Below are 18,945 nucleotides of genomic sequence, written 5' to 3'. Positions count from 1 at the left end.
GAAGTGAGAAACCGCTGTGTTGTGTTCCTGCTTCACTGTTGGATATGCTTACGGGTCGTGGACGTAGAGTTAGCTCGCCATCTCCGTAGCTCTTCCTCAACATCACACTGCAAGGCGGTGCTGCGTTGGTAAGAGGCGAGACTCCGACGTGCGTTACGCCTACCCTTCTGCGGAGGGACAGGTGCATACTCTCTGTGATGCCGTTATCCTTTCTTGCTCCTCCCTGCTCTACCCCCCCCCCCCCTCACACACGTAGCCATCGCGTCGCCTTTCGCTTGCTGCCGCACTCCACGTGTCTATGCCGCTGCCGCCGTGCTGATTTTCGTGCTAGCGTTTTGCGCCTTCTTCACTTGTCATTACCAATCCACCTTTGTCTTCTCTGCGTGTGTGTGTGTGTGTGACGATGCTGAACTCCCTGACGTTGGTGTAGCCGTCTTTCTCCTTTCTTGCCTGCTTCCTCTGTGCTGTCGCTCAGAATCACAGCAGCGGAGCGCGTGCATCCATACAGGCATAGCCATACCGACCCCCATACATCTACGTATACACTGCGCACCCAGTCCCCTTTCAAGAGACACAGGCACAAGAGGACCCACACAGACTCCGCTCTCCCCTTCACTTCGCTACTGCCACCTGAGCGACGTGAGCGGTGGGGTGTAAGCCTTCAGTCTGGGTTCACGCATAGAGCACGACGTGCCTCTGTGACGACTTCCGCGTTGTCACAACTGCCGCAGACGCCACCCACCTTTCGCGTGGTTTTTTCGTTCATCAACTTCCCCCCCTTTTCCGCCGTTCCCTACGCTGCACTGTGCCGATTCCTTTGCTTGCTTTGCAGCTGTAGCAGGCCTGCAGGGTTTCACCTACTTTTTCTGTGGCCGACGTGGAGGAGACGAGTCGCAGTCTGTTGATTCTTCTCATCTCGCGTATTTCTTGTACACGCAACATGTGGATTCCACTGGAAAACTGGGGCCAGCTGAAGCTGTCAGCGGCCAAGGTGGAGGTCAAGGCCGAGGGCGGCATGGAGGCGGGGAAAAGTGAGTCTGTCCTTGAGCTGCTCGCGCTGCCGAAAGGGAAGGCAAAAGACAACCCCAACTACGTGCCACATCCAATACTGAGCATTCCCATCTCCGCCATCTCAAGCGCTTCTGGTACCACCAAGAATGACGTGAGTCTCACAATGCGGCCTGCGCCGACAGTTGGTGCAGGCGACTTGGAGCTGACATCAATCCGCTTCGCCGTGCCCAATGTGTGCGTCGGTTATGAAGAAACAGAGATGGCTGGCAAAGTTATTCTGCAAGATATTCAGAGCGGCATGGTGCAGTACCAGGAGCAGTTCCTCCAAGAGCACGACAGTGGCAACCAGGACGGCAAGCTGCTCGCTCTCGCCGCGATGGGCAGTGGTCAAGCTAAGCATACCGATGAGAAGGTGGTGGCGACTTTCGATGACGTGCTTCTCTCGTACCCGTCTGGTAAGTATAAGATTGTGATCTCAAACTACAACGTGGTTCTGGAGGACAAGAGGAAGGGCGCCTCAAGCGGTCTCCTCAGCTTTCCCCTCTCCGACATTCAGAACCTGTTCCTGTGCGACGTCCCCGTGTACTTCTCCGCTGCGGAGGAGGTGGACGCGAACAGCGTGCCGCAGTACGTCGTGCTGATACTGAAGAACCCGCTGAGGATTCGCACGACAGCGTACAACCACGTTGTGATCTCCTGCCCTGCCGGCTTGACACTGGATGAGGAGCACCCGTGGCGTTGCGAGCTCAATACACAAGACGAGATCGACAAGACGCTCCACCTTCCTCCTGTGAAGGAGGGCGAGGTGCCGTCACTGGTGCCAACGATGAGCGGTCGTGTGAGTGACATTCTCACTCGCACCTTCAAAGCAATCGCCAAGGTGCCCGCGTACGGCGGCATCAACAAGGAGTATAAGTCTGTGCTCACTGGCCACTCGCAGTCCTCGATGCGTTGTTTCTTTCACGGGTCGGAGGGGCTGCTGTACGTTGTCAACAGCGGCTTTCTCTACCTGCACCGCCCCGCCACCCGCATCCTATTCAACGATGTCGTGCGTGTGGAGCTGGACGAGTCGGAGAGTGGTCAGGCTACCTTTCAGCTCACCATCTTCACCGCTGGAGCGAGGGGCGAGGAGAAGTACGTCTTTTCGGGTATTGCAAAGGAGGAGAAGGACGGGCTCCTTCGATACCTCGCTACCAAGGTAAAGGTGGTGCGCACTGGTCTTCACGCTGTTAGCGACGACGACGACGACGAGGGTGACGAGGAGGATGAGGAGGAAGAGAGCGATGACTCGAGCGACGGCGACAATGGCGACGATAGCGGCGATGACGATGATGGCTATAACGACTCTCGCAAGCGCAAGCGCGAGAAGCAGCAGCACAAGAAAGAGAAGCAGCACAAGGAAAAAAAGCACAAGAAGGAGAAGAGGCACAAGGAGAAGAAGCACAAGAAGGAGAAAAAACACAAGAAGGAGAAGAAGCATAAAACACACAGGCATGAGAAGAGCGATTCATAGTATGCTTCGGTAAAACGGTGAGATGCCACACGTGGAGAGGAAAGGCAGTGGGTGGACTGTGTGATGATACAGCCGCCGCTTCTCTGGGCAGAGAAATATGCACCACGCATGTGGCGCGCTGCTGGTTCACGGCGGTGGCGACATCAGTTTGTGGGAAGACAATCTCCTCTTACCTCTTTCGTGCCTTGTGTGCTTGTCTACGTGTGTGCGCGTCTGCGTCTTCTTTTCCTCTGCGCAGAGTTTTGTTTGTGGGGTAGCTGAGTTGTTTGATCTTTACGTATTGGAGTATGACTTGTGCTGTGCAGCAGACGTGCCAACAGAGACACTGATTATAATGTGTTACACGAGACCTCTTCCCCAATCAAGAACAGTGCCGGTGCCCCAGGGTTGCTGGTTGCGCCTTGCTAGTTTGTTCTGGTGTATTCTAGTGTCCGCACTCATGGACTGCTGTGGATGCTCACTCGGCAGCAACTCACAGACCCACACCCACACATGACGTGAGCTCACTCAGCACTTCCATCCGTTGAGTTTCTTTACTTGGGATGCACCATGCGTATTCTCCTAATTAAATAAGGAAGCGTCTCTGCGTACTCTGCGCTCATGCTCATGCTGCAGATCTTCTTCGTGCCGCACTTCACCTCTTCTGTCTTCTACTGCTCGTCTTTCAGTACTCCTGAGGGGACCAACACTGCTTCCAATAGTTTAGCGAGTCCAGCTGACCACACTCTGCGCTGGTGCTGTCGTGTACGTAACATCCATCGAGGCGGTGCTGTAGCGTCTCTAAGCCCTGCAGAACTCCCCCCACTCAGCTCCATACTTCGTTTCCTGACGTGCGCCAAAGGAGAGTAACACCAACTGGTCACAGCTGCACACCGACCCCTCCTTCCCCCTCCCCCCCCCCACACACACATACATACTCGCATACGTATACACAGCTGATCATCCACCAGTAAGTGAAGAGGGTATCGCCAGCATCTGCGGGCTGCATCTGCCATGCGAGGCAAGTGTTTCACAACCCCAACCGGGCATCCCGGGGTGCATCAAGGTGGCTACACGCAGCTCCACGCTTTGACCTCCTCTACCCCGCACGGACAGTGGGTGTCTGCGAGGCGCTGTAATACGAGTACACTGCAGAAGGAGCGGTACAGATCTCAGGAACGTTCGCGTCCACGCCCGATTGCAGCGCATGCGCTTTCCATCACGGCCCTAGAGCGACAGGCTCAGGCGGTGCAGGGAAACAGCGTGCGGGATGCCTCGGTGCATCACATGCTTAATGAGTTGGTCGACCTTAGCCACAGCATTGCCGCTCTACTGGATGAGGGACAGATTTCTTCGCACCCCGACGTTCCAAGCGCAGGGGACCGACAGCAGGAGGCCAATCTCAAGACACTGGAAATCGAGCGCATTGTGCGCAGGGTGGAGGCGCACTTTATCGATCGCATTCAGTTGCTGGAGACGGTGAACGCCTCTTTGATGAAAGAAGTTCAGGAGCTGCGCGAGGTTCTTGCAACCCAGCGCACCAATGATGCTGCCGGTCAGGCGAGCGTCCTGCGCGACGTATGCGGTAGACTGCGGGAAGAGTCGCAGACGTTGGATCTCTTGGACAAGGTTTCGTCAGACGAGACCGGCAACGGTACTGCCGTCAGCGAAGCCGAGCACCTGCGGCGCGTACTTGTGGCGGAAAAGCGTCAGCGGTTGCGCGTTGAGGAGCAGACTCAGTCGCTGGCGGAGCAGCATGCGAGGGTGGTGGGGACGCTGGAGCGGCGCCTCAAAAGGCAGGAGGAGCAGCTCTACGATCTTATCGCGGCCATCGAGCGGAGCTACGGCGGAGGGTCATCCGTGACAGCTGCGCCTCTAACAGGCAGCACCGAGCGCGGCTCCTCTCATCGATTTGCCACACCACGCCGCCTCCTCCGCCAGCAGCTTGCGCAACACCAGCAGACGCAGCGGGCACTGCAACAGTACAAGGAGAGCCTCTGTTTTGAGCTGCCGTCTCTCGTTGAGAGCGGTGAGATGGCGGCAACCATGAAGGAGCTTGGGCTAGATGACGTGCAGCACACTCTAGAGTCGATTCGGTTAAGCAAACCCCTCGCCGCGCAGAAACACAATCATGATCAGGAGGCAGCTCAGGAGACTCTGGTTGCTCGTCCACCTCTACGAGCTGTCCGTGAGCAGCAGGCTGTGGCGCGCTCGCCTGTGGATGGGCTACAGGCGAGCGCGCCACCCCCTGTTGCTCATCGAGCCGTTCTCACTTCTGCCAGCGATGTGGACGAAATAACGACGTTTCTGGAGAACATTACGAAGGAGTTGGAGAGCCTCGACGCTCAGTAGCTCAGTGGTGGCACTGCATCTCTCCCCCTCTTCTTGCCTAAGGATTCCTCTTGTGGTGTCCGTTCTTCACATTGCCTGCGTTTCTTCTCGCGCAGCACACCCGCCGATGTCTGGCGGTCTCGTGGCGAGCAGCAGCTGTGCTGTGGCTCTATCGTGGTGAGTGCTCTGTGTGCATGCGGGGAGGGGACCGTGTTTCCTACCTGGATAGGCGTCGGCAGCGACTTTTTTCTGCGGTTTCCCGGCACTCATCCTCTTTCTGCCACCCCTCTCCCAAAGGAAAAGCAAGAGAGGAGAGGTGCCACTCCGTTGCTGTACACAACGGGCTGTTTGTGGCGACTTCAGCAGAGGCACACTTGTGCATAGACATAGACGCTATGTTTAGCGCTTTTTTGTTGTTTCGTGCTACGCAGTGCACCAGAGCGCTGAGGCTAACCAAGAAACGAGCGCCTCTCTACTGCCATCTCGTGCCCCTCGTTTCTACACCCCTTCATACGAGTTCTCCAGGAATGAAAAGCCTGTCGTCGTGCTCCTCATCGTTCTCTTTCCCCGCCGCGTTGTGCAACGCCCTCCCCCTTTTCTTGCACTGTCTTTGCCTCCTTCTTTCTTCTCTTCCGGGTTTGCCGACGTCCGTTTCAGTGCTCGCCCACCCATCATCAACGGGCGTGGCGTGTGGCGGTATCACGTACAGACATAGGCACCCCCCTCCCCCCCCCCCCCCACACACACACGCACGCACACGCATCATCAGTCCCACAGACTCACAGGTCATCACTGTCTCGAGGAACTCTCTCCGGTGCTGAATTCCTTGTTTCGTCGACCGAAGTAGAACCATGTCATTGTATGCCGTCAGCATTTCACTCGGCGCGTCGAGCAGCTATGTTGCCGTCGCACCGGTGAGCAGCACCACCGGCACGGCTGTGGTGCCTGATACAGCTCCTATTAAGGTCATCGCCAACTCCAGCGGCCATCGCAATACCCCTGTTGTGGCAGCTTTGATGGAGCAAGAGTTGCTCTTCGGTGACAACGCCCTCCACCAGTACTCGCGTCAGCCTCAGAAAGTCGTGCCTTACCTCTTCGCCTACGCCGCTGCTGCTGCCTCTATCGCGGACGCGCAGCACTTACGCGAGGCGGAGGCAGACGACACCACCGAGCCAGAGGTGGTCACATCTGATCTGCTGCAGGTAATCGAGGCCGCATCGAAGCAGAAGTATCAGGGCCACTGCCGGCTTACCCAGGCTGCCTCTGGCAAGCGGCGGCTCGGGTTCGAGTACACGTCAGGATCAGACGGTGACCCGGTCACGAGCTTCATCTCTGCCGAGGACCTTTTTATTGGCTTCTTGAACCACATCAAAGAGCACTCCGTAGACGGCGTATGTGGACTGACGACGACCACCGGCAGCGGAGACGCCGCATCGAGCACGACAAGGCTCTTTCTGACGCTGGTGGTGCCGCGCTACGCATTACCAGGCACTGCTGGCTGCGCCCATGTCGACCACCGCGGGCGCACTGTGGAGTGGCTGAAGGAGGCAGTGCAGTCGTCGCATCTGAGCTCCGTTGTGCTGAGCACCAGTGTTGTCTTCAGTGATGAGGCGGTGGTGGCTGCGTACGATGCCGCCACGGAGGAGCGCCGTGTGCCGAGACTCCTCTCCACTGCTCCGCACAATATGCTCGTAGTAGACTGGGGAGCACATTCTCTCTGCCTGTCTTTGCTATGCTCCCGCGGTGGGACTCTTGTCTGCCCCCCGCGGCATCACAGCGTTCCCTACCGCTGCTTCACAAAGGGTAGCAGCGCCGTGGGTGAGGGCTACTTTGCCGTAGGCACCTGCAGCGGCGGCGACGCGTTGGATGTGGCCCTGGCAGAAAGGGTGGCGGCGCAGTACATGACTCAGCAGCGGCGCCTCTTCGCGAGCCCGTCGCGCAACTTCAGTGCTCTGCTGCGTCTCAACCACACACTGCCCACCATCGGCTCGACCGAGCACCCAGCCACCCAGCTTCTTCATGAGGTAATCCCGCCACGGTCGATGCGCCGTCTGGCCCTGCTGATTGCCGAAAAGAAGGTTTCGCTCAATACAAACCCGCAAGCTACCTCTGTCGCGGTGGAGGCGGAGGCATTCTACGAAGGAATGGACCTAATGGACACGCAGACAATGACGAAGAACAAGCTGGAAAACGCCATTCGGAGCGAGTGGGGGCTGGTGGACATGTTCAACAACGCTCTTCAAGCCTTTTCGGAAAAGTACAAAGACACCTGGGCTGAGGGGTCTGTGGATACGGTCCTGCTTGCAGGCGGCATGTGCCAGATGGCCTCCTTGACAAAGGTGCTAGCCGCCTCCATTCAGTCACCCGGGCAGCGGTCACTCTTCGCAGCTGGTGTGCGCGTCTTGGACTCGAGCCTCATGGGGAACGGCGTGTGCGCCGATGAGCTGCCCTCTGTCGGCGGGTGTCAGCAGAGCTGTCTTGTGGCTGAATCCTACAGGAGGAAGCGGAGCGCCCTTTCCCAACAGTCGCGAAAGGGCGCTGGCAAGCTGCAGGCCGCCGTTGCTGCGCAAGTCGCCGAAACGGCCACCAGTGTCTGGGAGGCCCTAACGAAGGACAGCGATGACGATGATAGTAGCGGCGAGGAGGCCATACAGGGGGAGTTCATGAACGACCCGCACTCCGGGTTGTTCCTCGCCAGAAACGTGTACTTGTACGTCGGCGATGCCGCGGCATTGACCTCTGCGGCGACCCAGCAGCTGCCTTATGCTTCCCTGCGTGTGTTGCTGGCGCACTCGGCGGCCCTTCCCTGCCGAGTCGCTCTTCCGTGGTCTCCGGGATCTACCGAGGCGCGGGTAGTGCTCTACCTCTTTACAGATGCGCACGACACACCGTCAACCGTCCCTGCGGGAGATCTCGTGGAGGTGCGCCCAGTGAACTGCTCTGGGGTTGTTCTCTCTGCTGCCACTGCCGTGGCACGCGATGGAACGCTGAGCCCTCTCTGCCTGATTGTCACGGCGCAGGCGAAGTGGAATGAGGTCTCGGAGAGGGTAGTGCAGGTGAGCATGCAGCTAGTGCGCGTGCCCAGCGTCAGTGGCACCAACATCGCATCGCTGGTTCTCACCCCTGCTATCGTTTGCAGCACGTCTGAGTTTGTCCTCCAGTGAAGTGTGGGGGTGGGGCTGGGGTTTTTGTGTGGCTGTGTTTCTTGAGGGGCTGTCGTGCGACACACTACACTCCCGCATGCGGTTGGTGGACGGTGAGCAGATGGCACACGGGAGTGGACGTGTGTGCGCGTATGGCTGCTCTCCACTGCCTCTCCCTTGCGTGATTAGTACTTTTTGTTTTCAATTCGCCTCCTAACCACAGCGTAATTTGTCTCAAGTAAGGCCGCAGCGGTGGGGAGTCTTTGGTGTCAATGGGCATTGTGTGCATAGGCGTACGATGCACCGGCATACACGCACTCACACAGTCGAGCACAGATGACGACGTGTGCGCCGGAAAGGGGTAGTGTGCTGCACATCTGCAAGCAAGACGTGCAAAGGGGGGGAGCGAGAGAGCACGGGGGTAAGTGAGCTCCGAATGCAGCACGTTCTTGAGCAGCGGCAGCGCTGTGCGTCTTATGTACTCTGCTCGCTGTGCTCCGTTTGAGCGCACAAAACTTCATTCATCTAAGGTTCTCTCTCTCTGCGTGTACTACAGGGGGAAGGGGGGAGCAGTGAACCGCCGAGGGATCCACAGGTGCGATGCCCCACCAACGCATAAAAGTGGATGATAGCGGCTCTGCCGCTCAAATCTCGAAGGCGCCTTCGATACGCGCTGTCGTCCCACCGCCACCGACTCGGCTGTTTCACTTTTCTCACGAGTTCTCTTCGATCCCCCTCATCTTTATGTTTCACTCGGTAATGCGCCGCTCTTGTCTCCCCCCTTTGCAGATTACGCACAGGGCTCTTGTCTGCTGTGCCGCCAACGGGTTGTAAAGGGCGTAGTTGGCAAACCCCGGGATACGTCTGGCCGCGCCGGTTTGTGGGGAGACTCACTCTTTGGTGATAACTATCTTTTGTTGCTTCAGCTCATACAGTGCATCGCCCTCATGTCGGCTTCTGAGGTTGCGGGCTCGACCCCCACCTCCAAACCGCGGCGGAGCGTCGCCAACTACACGGAGCCGCCCAAGAAGAATTCGTACCTCGTAAAGCTCTCGCGCTTTTACAGTACAAAGATACCGATGGGTATTCGTGAGTTTGTCATCGCCGGTCCTCTGCTTCTTGCGGCACTTGGCATCGCCTACTTCACCCCCTCTCTCATTCCAGCTGAGCAGTTCACGCAGGGGCTGACTCCGCACACGCAAGACATGCACGAATACACGCTAGAGCCCATCTACGATGCTCACGGTGGGCTGAGGGGCTACCGTCGCATCAACACCAAGAGGACCTCGGAGGAGTGTGTGGGCGCAAAGTCAGCCATCTCGTGAAGAGGGAGAGGATGTGGATGGTGATCACCTGTCGACTCAGGATTCTGCCGCCTACTGCTGCGCACATGCGGAGTGTGAACGGGGCTCGGGTTAACATGTGACAAACCGAACACACCGCTCTGCGTCGTGGAGCCGACAGAGTCTCTTTCGTGTTTTTCCACCTCTCTCGTTCCCATCTCGTGAGCCCACAGGCAATAGGAGGGGGCGCACTAGAGCGAATGGTGCTGTTTTCCCCAGGCCCCGCTGCCGCAAAAAAAAAAAGAGAGCAAAAAAATGTCATGCTCGATGCCGCAGTGTTTGGATGTGCTCCTGTTCACTGCATCCTGTTGCGGGGATGCCGTCGATGCGAGGCACACCCTTTACGAGCTCATCACTTCATTTGGGATGGCCGCAGACGACATGCGCTGGTCGTACTGTGCTGCGCATGTTTTTTTCTCTAGCGACTCCCACACCAAGTGTGCTGCGCAACGTGGTGCGTTCAACGGTGACGCTTTGCCCACTTTCCCCTCTTAACACTCTTCTTCTCTCCTTTCGATCTCCACGGTGTCCTTGCAAACACACATACCCACCCGTGTACACGTGGACTTCACAGTTCCTCTCTGACGTGTGTGCTGACACGCACACACCTCCGCTCGCGCGCACTTTTTCTTCATCAGTTCCGTGCGCTTCATTCGCCCCAGGACTCCTCCTTTTCGTTCCACCCACCTCTCTGATAGGCGCGAATGCGACTCACAATAGACTTGGTGCGTCTCGCACCGCAGTTTACGAACACGATGCTACAACGTGAGATCGACCTACGAGGATTGAGAATTTCCTCACTCGATGAGCACGTGCTGGTGCTGCTCGACAACAATTTCGATGTGGTGAACCTCTCCTCGAACGCCTTGACGGCGCTTGAGTACTTTCCTACGAAGACAGCTCCCGGCAGCAGCGGCAAGGATGTAAGGATGAGCCGTGTCGCCACTCTCGTTGCCCATCGAAATGAAATTCAGCGGGTGAGTGTGTCGTCCTGCGTTTCTGCCTTGCCCAATGTAGTGCACTTCTTGGCCGATCGCAACCTCCTCGCCTGCGTGCGCGATCTCTACTTTCTTAAGGAGTGGAAAAAGCTGGAGGTGGTATCGCTTGAGGGCAACCCTGTGTGGGAGGCCAACAGCAGCAATTTCAATAGCGAAAAACTGCGGGCATTTCTTGTCTTCTTGTGCCCCAAGTTGAAGCTCATCAACTATCAGCGCGTTACACGGAATGACAGGGAGCGTGTTCAGGAGGCGAAGGACGAGTTCAAAAGGCTGGTGCAGTCGTGGGAAGCTCCCCTTAAACTCTCTGCAGCGACCGGGTTGCAGTCATCGTCTTGCGCAGACGGAAAGAAAATGCGCAAGCGCGGTCGCGAGGGTCGCGCTGCGGCGGCCGCTGCGGCAGTCAGCAACGCTGTCACCGTCGGTGACGAACCTGGCAACGGCGCAACGAGCGTGACCCCTGCTGCTGCTGATGCGGACGAGGATGACGATGCTGCGCTCCAGGCACGCCTAGGCCAGTTGGAGGAGCGCCTCCTATCTGACGATGTCACGGCGGAGGAAATTACGCAGCTGGAGGAGGAGATGACGGAGATATCCGAAAGAATGACCGCTGCGCGTAAGCGGAAGCGCCGTTAAGAGTGTCACTCCCTTTTGTGTGATGCTGCGTTAAGTTTGTCTGCGCGTCGGTCGGTCGGTGTGTTGGACGGTGTTTACGGTACGTTGGAGGGAGCCATTGCGCACCGGTCACGCACGTGGACTTAGCGGCGTCCATTTCTCCTCTTCTGCCGCGCCGTGGGTGATGAGACGCAATTCGTCTTCTTAGCAGCTGCACTAGCAGAGGCCACGCGGTACGTCTTTGCAAATGAGCTCACCGGAGCATTTCTGTTTTCCAGCTGCCGCTGTGCCCTAGTCCGTGTTGTGCTGCACTGCGTAACGGGGTCGTTTCTCTGGCAGGCAGCAAAAAAAAAAGCGTCGCTGCCACGTCAGTTTTGTGCGGCGCTAGTTGTCGCGTTTCTCTTTGGTACGATGGGCACGGCAACGATCGGTTGGTGTAGCCCTGTCGTGTGTCACTGTGGAGGGACTTGCCTTCACACACTTCTGTACTTCCTCTCTACTCTCTCCTCTCTTTCCTGAGGTACGGTGGCCCCCCCTCTTTCGACCGCACAATCTCACTGGGGTCGACAATAACCCTCTGTGCACGTCAGCAGGCTAGCCCTCTCTTTCCCCACGCAGTGTCCTTGTGCTCACACCGCCTTTATCGGCGCGTGTTTTGCGTAGGGCACCCCTTTTTCCTGAGCCAGCCACACATCATTTTCTTACAAGCTGTGCGGAGTCGCTTTTTGTGATGCTTAGCACGACCCGATTTGCCCGCTGTGCCGCCACAGCGGCCAGTAAGAAGTTCTCCTTCAGCGAGAAGATGCAGAAACTACAGGCAGACCCCGAACACCCCCTTCGCGGTCCTGAGTACGCTTTCATGCGAGATCGTTTGGCAGAGTACAGGAAGCTGCAACAGGCGTACGCCGTGAAGCAGACGGAGGTGGAGAGGGCCCGGAAAGCAGCGAACATGTGTGGACTTGAGTTCACCGGCAAAGGTGCTCGCAAGACGCCATCCTCGTGAGGTCTCTGCGTGATCGCGCCGTGCGTGTGGGCGTCGCCTCCGCATTATGTACGGCATCTTCATGTTTCTCACTCCTCATTGGCGCGAGTCTTACTGTATCCGTAAAGAAGCGGAGCACATGAAAACCTGAACGCATCCGGGATGTGCATGCAAGCGCCACTGCCTTCAATGTGTGCCGCCATGACACCTGGAAGCCCCCCTCCCTCCGCCCACGGACACGGGAGAGCGTGGGTGTGTGTATGGGTGTGTACGGACGCTTTGTTTCCTTTCGCGGATCTCCCTCCTCTTGTCCTCACCCTCCTTCGATTTTTTCCGTTCACGGGCGGCCCAGAACGCGACGCTTGCGCTCTCCTCTTGTGAACTCTCGTTCTCGCATTGCCAATACTTCGCGCTTCTTCCTGTTCTCGACTTGCCCGGCTTCCACCGCTTTTTTCTCGCACCTCACGCCTTCTCTTTGGTGTGCTTTGATGTTTTGACCAGCGCTCACCAGCGGACATGCACGTTCGTTTTTTTCGTGGCTCTTCGCTTGTGCTCTGCTCAGCCAGTCTTGGCGATTCACTCTTTCAGTTCACACAAGAGCACAGGTGCACAGAGGCCAGGGGTGGAGTCAGTCAAACGCGTCATCAGCACCCTTAACCCCTCGTTCCACAGTACACAAGCCCGCACTAGAGCTGATTCGACCCACGTCTTTGTTTTAGCACCTCTGCAGAGGTTAATCGTATGACTCCCGATAGATGTAAGTCTCGACCGTTGGCGTCGCGAGGCGCCGCTACATCGCCAAGCCCCTCAGGGACCGTCGCGTTCTTCTCCGAGTCGCCGGTGCCGCTGCCCAGCCTTGATGCTCTTCGCACATCCGATGTTCTTGTACGCGCTTACTACGTCTCTCTTGCCCCAACTCTACCGACAGCGCTGCCAGTGGCGGACACGTCGTCTGTGAAGGCGTACGTGCCTCCCGCCTCGATTTTAGCTGCTGCAGGTGAGTTAGAGACGACTGGGGAGATATTCTGTGCCGCTGTAGCTCGCGAGGTAGTCGAGGCTGCGGCGAACCTCTTTGCATCTCGCTCGCTTGATCGCCTCGTAGGTGCGTACACGGCGTGCGCGGCCTGGGATGATATGCGCGATGTGGTCGCAACCTCCTTTCTCCTACAGGACCACCGGGAGGGTGTCGCGGTGGCGCATTGTCCAGGTTTTCTCTTGGTAGACACTGCAGCACCTCCTAACAGCAAGAACTCCGCGGTTCCAACCACCTCTGCACCGACACCCCTCTTTCTGCGCAGCGCCTTCTCTCTCGCCGGAGTCTCTACCCGCGCGCCCTCGTGCGCTCTCACGCTACTGTCATCGACCACCCCATCGCCGCTAACTGCCTGCCATCAGCGTCCTAGTAAACCCATGCACCTGCCGTGCCCGATGCCGCCTGCCTCCGTGCCAATGGATGCGTACTGCCGCTATGTTATGGCGGTGGAGGAGGGACCTGTGCCACCCAGAGCGCTTGACACGGTTCCGCCGTCCCACTGCAGCGGTGTTGCGCGGGTCCGCGGGACGAAGAAAGGCGCACTGCATTCTGACAAGAGGACTGCGGCACTTTCCGCAGCGCCGTCGCTCTCGCCGTCACCGCCAGCTCCCGCTTCTTTCAAGAGATTCAAGTGTGCGAAGCGTATGGGGGTGAAGCGCCTCACAGGGGCATCACTTGACTCAGCGTTGCCAGCGGGCGGCGAGATCGCTCCCGCATCTAGCGTGCAGGAGCATTTCTCCGACGCGCTGACGACGGCGATGCGACAGGCACTGCCGTCGTTGTTCGCCGACAATGTAGAGTGCCTCCCACACGTGGAGCGCTGCGTAGTGCGAGTGATTGACACAAATGACTCCAACGCCCAGCTCGGGGGTGGCAAGACGGAGAGGAAACGTGTTTTTAAAGCGTCACCCCGCAACGGTGGTGCCGTGCTGGTAGTGGAGCAGGATCAACTGCTGAACATGGAGCGGGCGCGCGTGGTACTCCCGCGCAGCGACCGTTGCAGGGATGGCGTGGTATGCCGCGTGACGCCGTCAAGCTGCGGCGCCGACGCTGCGATGGAGGAGGATGCTGCACTTGCCAAGTTTCCCACGAAGGACAGCGATGAGGAGCCGCCGCGACGGGTCCGCGGGACGAAGCGACAAACCTCAGGAAGGATTGCAGCGCAAGCGAAGGAGATGAATCTTGCTCGTGAGGCGTGGACGTCGTCCTTCTACACGACAGTGAATGCATCCGAGGAGATACCGCTGCAGGACCAGGTAGAGGTCTACCCTTCGGCCGGGGTAACTGTGATGGAGGTCAACGCTTCGGCTTCTGCTTCTCCTTTACTGCGCCGCTCCAACAAGGCTGGAGGCGGCAACACCGTGGTAGCCAGTGGAGGTGAGTTTGTAGTTCCGACAGACCGCATGGCGCTCTGCTCCTTTGCCGATAAGCGACCCGCAGCGCGCAAAGGCAACGGCCACGTTGCCCGCACCCAGCAGCCCCAGCGCGGTAATACGAGAGCGGCGCGGCCCACAAAGGCAGCCCTCCCTGGGGCACCGTGCAGCGAGCACTAAAACACGCGCGCATCAGTGCCATGCGAGCTCATTTCGATGAGGCCATCGACTGAGGCGCGCGAACGATGTACAGCATGCTGGAGTGCAACCTGTACTGACAGACGTACTGAGGCAAATTGGTAGACGAACTTGTGACAAAGCGGCGGTGTCAGGTGTTCATCTTCTGAGCAGCAGATATCCACAGGATGTGCAGGTGTCAGTGGCGCAAAGACCATCTCTTTCGCTTCCCCGCTTGTTTGGGTGATTCTCTCTCCATGTAGGAAGTACCGCGCTTTTTGTTTGCTTCCCTTTTCCTTTTCAGCGTTTACCCATTTTAGGGCTGAGCGATGATGATGTACGATTCATGTGACTCCCTTTTTTCCTCACTACCCGTAAACAGGCTCTTCGACTCCTCTTCGCTGAGATTGAGGGGGGCGGGGGGTGGATAAGGACGGTCGTCTGTGGTCCGAGAGGGGTGCATGACGTGCGAAGAGGCAGCGTTGCCTCCACCTTCGTCGTCTTTCTCACCATTCACGGTCACTTCTTCGTTCGCCTTTCTGCAAAGACACACTAGCCTAGAGTGAAACCAATGGCTAACAGGCTTTCAGAGGCTCAGTGTGGCCTCGAGGAGCTACATGTGACTTGCTAAAGCCTACGAAAGTGTGGAGGAGGAGCTCGACGTGCCACTGCAATCCCTATGAACCTTTTCTTCGGCTCACATCCATGTGGTGCGTGTGTGTGTAGGATATGCTCTTTCATCACCTGCATGGGACTTTCCACCTTTTTAAACTCTTTTCTCTCGCCATCGCTGCGATTCTTTTCGCTTCTCGTGCCTCAATGGCGAACGGAGTGGATAACAGCATCGCTCTGGACAACACGCACAGGTGAAGCAACGCCGCTTGTGTGCTCGCACAAGTAGTCACACACCACTTCCTCGCGGATACCAGGGAAAGAAGTGGGCGAGGAAACGCTGTGTCTTCGATTGAGTTTCCTACATCTTCTCTATTCGTGGCTGTCTCTGCTCCATTCTCCCACCCCTGCATCCGTGCGTCTTCGCCCATCGCGATGGTGCGCCGTAGCGAGGCGGCGAAGGGAGACAAGAAGGGCCGCCGCAAGGGCAACAGGCTCGCGCGTGGCCGCATTGATGATGGGGAGAGGCAGCAGTCTGGGAAGCTAATGTTGAACAACCCACTCATCCCCCCCGAGCTAGACGAGGACATTGACGACGATCTTGCCTTCAACAGCGAGGACGAACGTTTGTATGGCGACTTCTTTTCCGAACAAGCGTCCACAAAGCTGAAGTTATCCAAGAAGAAGTCGTCGGCACGCCCGTCGCGCGATTCCGCCCTACATGATGATGACGATGACGCGTTCCTAGAGGACGGCCTCGCCGTGGTGGGCGAGTCTGAGAGAAGTAGGGCGACAAAGAGGAAAAACAGCCGCGACGCGGCGGTGGAGGCTGATTATGGTCTCGACAATTACCACGAAGATGGTCTACACAGCGATGACGATGAAGACTACATTGACCTTAGCGACATGCTCGACATGAGCATGAAGGCAGAGAAGAAGAAAAAGCAGGCAAGCGCGAAAAAGGCAACACGAGTGACGGAGACTGGCAGCAAGGTGGCCAAGAAGCATCGAGCGAGGCAACTGGCAGACGAGCCAGAGTCCGTGTTCGGTCTGGCGGCTGCCTCGGCCAGCGGCGGGGCGGCTTCCTACACGGGCGCGATGCAGTGCATAATGCGACAGAGAGAGCCGTCCACGGACGGCGCCGTAGAGGTAGTGAAAGAGCGCATCAAGAGGTCGCACCAGAGCAAGCACAGCCTCATTACCGTGGACGCCGACGACCTGGCGAAGGACCGTCTCACCCGAAAAGAGGTGCGCGCTATTGTAGATGAGGGGATGGAGCGCTACAAGCCGGTTCTAAAGGAGCTTGACTCCGCCAAGCACATCCAGTTTCCCATGCGCCTCCCACACAGCACCCCTGTCGCTTCGTCTGTCGGCGGCATCGTGGCTGCCGCTGACGCGCAGTTCCGCTCCGACCGGACCGTCAGGCCGGCCCACTCCAATTCCTCCGCGTATCGCCTCGGCAGCAAGATGGATGCGCTGCTGTCCAAGGCGGGTCTCTCACGTCGCCAAGTCAGCGATGGGGCCGACTCGTCTAACTGCATCGGTAGCTACGTGCCGTTTAATGACGGCGATGTTGATGTGGCGCAGCGCCACGGTGTGGAGAACGGCGAGGCACCAACCACTGGGTACGTGGCAAAGCTGAAGGCAATGCTGGCATACGAGAACAGCCGCCGCAAGCGTCTTAACAGGATCAAGAGTAAGACCTACCGGCGTATTCTACGCAAGGAGAAGGAGCGCGAGAAGGAGCGCCGGCAAAAGGCGTTTGAGTTGCTGCACCCAGAGCTGGCTCGCCAGCGACTGGCGAAGCGTCTGTTCAAGACCCGCGTAGAGGAGCGTGTCACGCAGAAACACAAAAATACGAGTGCGTGGGTGAGACACGCAAAGCGGTTTGCTCAGTTTGACGGAGAGACAAAGGACGCCATCGACGATCAGCACGCGACGCATCAGCGGCTCATGCAGAAGATGGAACAGGACGCCGGGGAGGAAAACTACGAGCGGTACGTGGCCGTCGACAACGAGAGTGGGGCCTCGAGCGACGATGAGCGCGCCGTGGACGCGCTCATCGAGAAAGTCGGTGCGTCTGGCGGGGCTTCGCTGAGCCGGCAAGACGTCGAGAGCATCTTGTGGAGCGCTGTCGACGCAGTCGAGGACGGCGAGGACGCTGCGGCGGAGTGGAAGGTAGATCCCATATCCAAGGCCCGCGCGGAGCTGCGTGAAATGAAGTTCATGAAGGACGCGCGAGAGCGGGAGGCGAAGGACTATGAGAATGAGCTCGAGGCTCTGCGGCGCGCTATTGAGGTGCACCAGCGGGAGGAGCTTACTGGCGGTGAGGCGAAGGCAGAAGAAGCGGGGGACAGTGGTGTCGCGAGGAGGCCTTCGAGCAGCTCGGCACTACCGTCTGCCGTGGGCGGCCGCATTGTGTTCAAAAAAGGCAAGAAGTCTGGTGCTGTGGAAGAGGTGCGGCTGCGGAGGCAGGATGGCATCTGCATCGAGGCCAACGGCGATGACGCTGAGCCCTCCTCCCACAACTCCGAAGACGCGGATCTTGACGCTATCGTTGCTGTTTCGTCCGCTGAAGGGGGCGGAAAAATCTCGTCGGTGGTCGCGAGCGACCCTATCGGACACCTTAAGGCACACACCCCACAGACGGAGAAGACAAATAAATCCGCACCGTCAGCTCAGCGGACACCAGAGTTTGCTGGCGCCCGAAAGGACGCTCAGCTGGAGCGTGGCTTGCTAAAGAAGAAAGCAACGTCGACTCGCGTCACCATCCTACCCAGGAGGCGTGCGCGCCCTGATGACACCACAGCAACAGAGAAGGTGACGGTGGCGGCTGGGACGCTGGAGGACTCGACGAGCGTCCCTGAGGAGGAGCTGCGGCTGAACCAGGAGTATCTTATTTCCCGCGCCTTTGCCCACGACGATGTGGATGAGGACTTTGTCAAGGAAAAGGAGTCGCAAGTCGAGACAATCATGCGGCCGGAGGACACGAATCAGAGTCTCCCTGGGTGGGGCGAGTGGGGCGGCGAGGACCCGGAGCTGAATAAGCGTCACCAAGAGGCTGTGCTACATCAAATGACGCAGAGGCAGATCGAGAAATCGTTTCTGCTCAAGAGCCGCGCTGATGCCGCGCTGGAGCACGTCATTATCAACCATGACGGCGTCGAGCTGGTGCCAAATCGCATGACTCTTCACATGGTGCCGCGCCCCTTCTCCAATCCGCAAGAGTTCGTCCGCTCCATGCGTCAGCCGATGGGTCCCGAGTGGACGTCGGCGCTTTCATTCAAAGAGGGCGTGCAGCCACGCGTGGAGGTGCGTCAGGGACAGTCGCTTCTCCCTCTCGACCTTTCTCTCCGAAAACCACTTACGAAGACAAAGCGCAGAAAGACCGAGGCGGGCTCCACCCGCATCGCCTAGTCGCATCTCCGCCGCACCTCTGCTGCTGCCTGTCACTCCCCCTCCTGCCCTTCTTCCCTCATCTTCACAGACAGACCGATGCATATGCCCAGCAACCTTTGTATTAATCGAGCCCCAGAGCGGGGCCGCTGGCTCGTGCACCGGCGGAGCGAGAGAGAGAGAGAGAGAGAGAAAACACGACAAGGGGGAGCTCCGATATTGGAGCGGTACAAACGTCCCTGCGGCTGCGTTCGCGTTTCTTTCGCTGCGCTTTATCCATTAAAGACGCGTGGTGGTGATACGATTTGCTGTGTTGGCGACACTTGTGTGCCACCGCTGTTGTTGTGCTCTTTTTTCTGTGTTCGCCGTCCTCCCCGCTTATGTGTGCGTGTTTCTGCACATCTGGGGTCGGGGCTCATCGTATAACTGCATAAGCACAGCA

General features: G+C 58.1%; 8 protein-coding genes across 8 annotated transcripts; all 8 read left to right on the top strand.

Moving 5' to 3' along the window:
* Window positions 1-940: 940 nt before the first annotated feature.
* Window positions 941-2,524, top strand: LPMP_320240 (hypothetical protein; the record flags this gene model as incomplete). The annotated part of the gene is made up of 1 exon (XM_010703410.1): window positions 941-2,524. One exon carries the CDS (start codon window positions 941-943, stop codon window positions 2,522-2,524), a length of 1,584 nt encoding a protein of 527 aa, XP_010701712.1.
* A 993-nt stretch (window positions 2,525-3,517) lies between these two features.
* On the top strand, window positions 3,518-4,855 carry LPMP_320230 (hypothetical protein; the record flags this gene model as incomplete). The annotated part of the gene is made up of 1 exon (XM_010703409.1): window positions 3,518-4,855. One exon carries the CDS (start codon window positions 3,518-3,520, stop codon window positions 4,853-4,855), a length of 1,338 nt encoding a protein of 445 aa, XP_010701711.1.
* Window positions 4,856-5,685: 830 nt separating this feature from the next.
* On the top strand, window positions 5,686-7,998 carry LPMP_320220 (hypothetical protein; the record flags this gene model as incomplete). The annotated part of the gene is made up of 1 exon (XM_010703408.1): window positions 5,686-7,998. One exon carries the CDS (start codon window positions 5,686-5,688, stop codon window positions 7,996-7,998), a length of 2,313 nt encoding a protein of 770 aa, XP_010701710.1.
* A 926-nt stretch (window positions 7,999-8,924) lies between these two features.
* On the top strand, window positions 8,925-9,302 carry LPMP_320210 (hypothetical protein; the record flags this gene model as incomplete). Its single annotated transcript, XM_010703407.1, has 1 exon — window positions 8,925-9,302. The coding sequence occupies one exon, from the start codon at window positions 8,925-8,927 to the stop codon at window positions 9,300-9,302; it is 378 nt and encodes a 125-aa protein (XP_010701709.1).
* A 722-nt stretch (window positions 9,303-10,024) lies between these two features.
* LPMP_320200 (U2 small nuclear ribonucleoprotein 40K, putative) lies at window positions 10,025-10,951 on the top strand (the record flags this gene model as incomplete). The annotated part of the gene is made up of 1 exon (XM_010703406.1): window positions 10,025-10,951. The coding sequence occupies one exon, from the start codon at window positions 10,025-10,027 to the stop codon at window positions 10,949-10,951; it is 927 nt and encodes a 308-aa protein (XP_010701708.1).
* Window positions 10,952-11,660: 709 nt separating this feature from the next.
* On the top strand, window positions 11,661-11,933 carry LPMP_320190 (hypothetical protein; the record flags this gene model as incomplete). The annotated part of the gene is made up of 1 exon (XM_010703405.1): window positions 11,661-11,933. One exon carries the CDS (start codon window positions 11,661-11,663, stop codon window positions 11,931-11,933), a length of 273 nt encoding a protein of 90 aa, XP_010701707.1.
* A 1,428-nt stretch (window positions 11,934-13,361) lies between these two features.
* On the top strand, window positions 13,362-14,498 carry LPMP_320180 (hypothetical protein; the record flags this gene model as incomplete). The annotated part of the gene is made up of 1 exon (XM_010703404.1): window positions 13,362-14,498. The coding sequence occupies one exon, from the start codon at window positions 13,362-13,364 to the stop codon at window positions 14,496-14,498; it is 1,137 nt and encodes a 378-aa protein (XP_010701706.1).
* A 1,044-nt stretch (window positions 14,499-15,542) lies between these two features.
* Window positions 15,543-18,524, top strand: LPMP_320170 (hypothetical protein; the record flags this gene model as incomplete). Its single annotated transcript, XM_010703403.1, has 1 exon — window positions 15,543-18,524. One exon carries the CDS (start codon window positions 15,543-15,545, stop codon window positions 18,522-18,524), a length of 2,982 nt encoding a protein of 993 aa, XP_010701705.1.
* Between the last annotated feature and the right edge of the window lie 421 nt (window positions 18,525-18,945).

This window comes from Leishmania panamensis, assembly GCF_000755165.1.
Source record: "Leishmania panamensis strain MHOM/PA/94/PSC-1 chromosome 32 sequence".
NCBI lineage: Eukaryota > Euglenozoa > Kinetoplastea > Trypanosomatida > Trypanosomatidae > Leishmania > Leishmania panamensis.
Note: the sequence above shows the minus strand (reverse complement) of the source record. Positions and strands in the feature narration are given on the sequence as shown.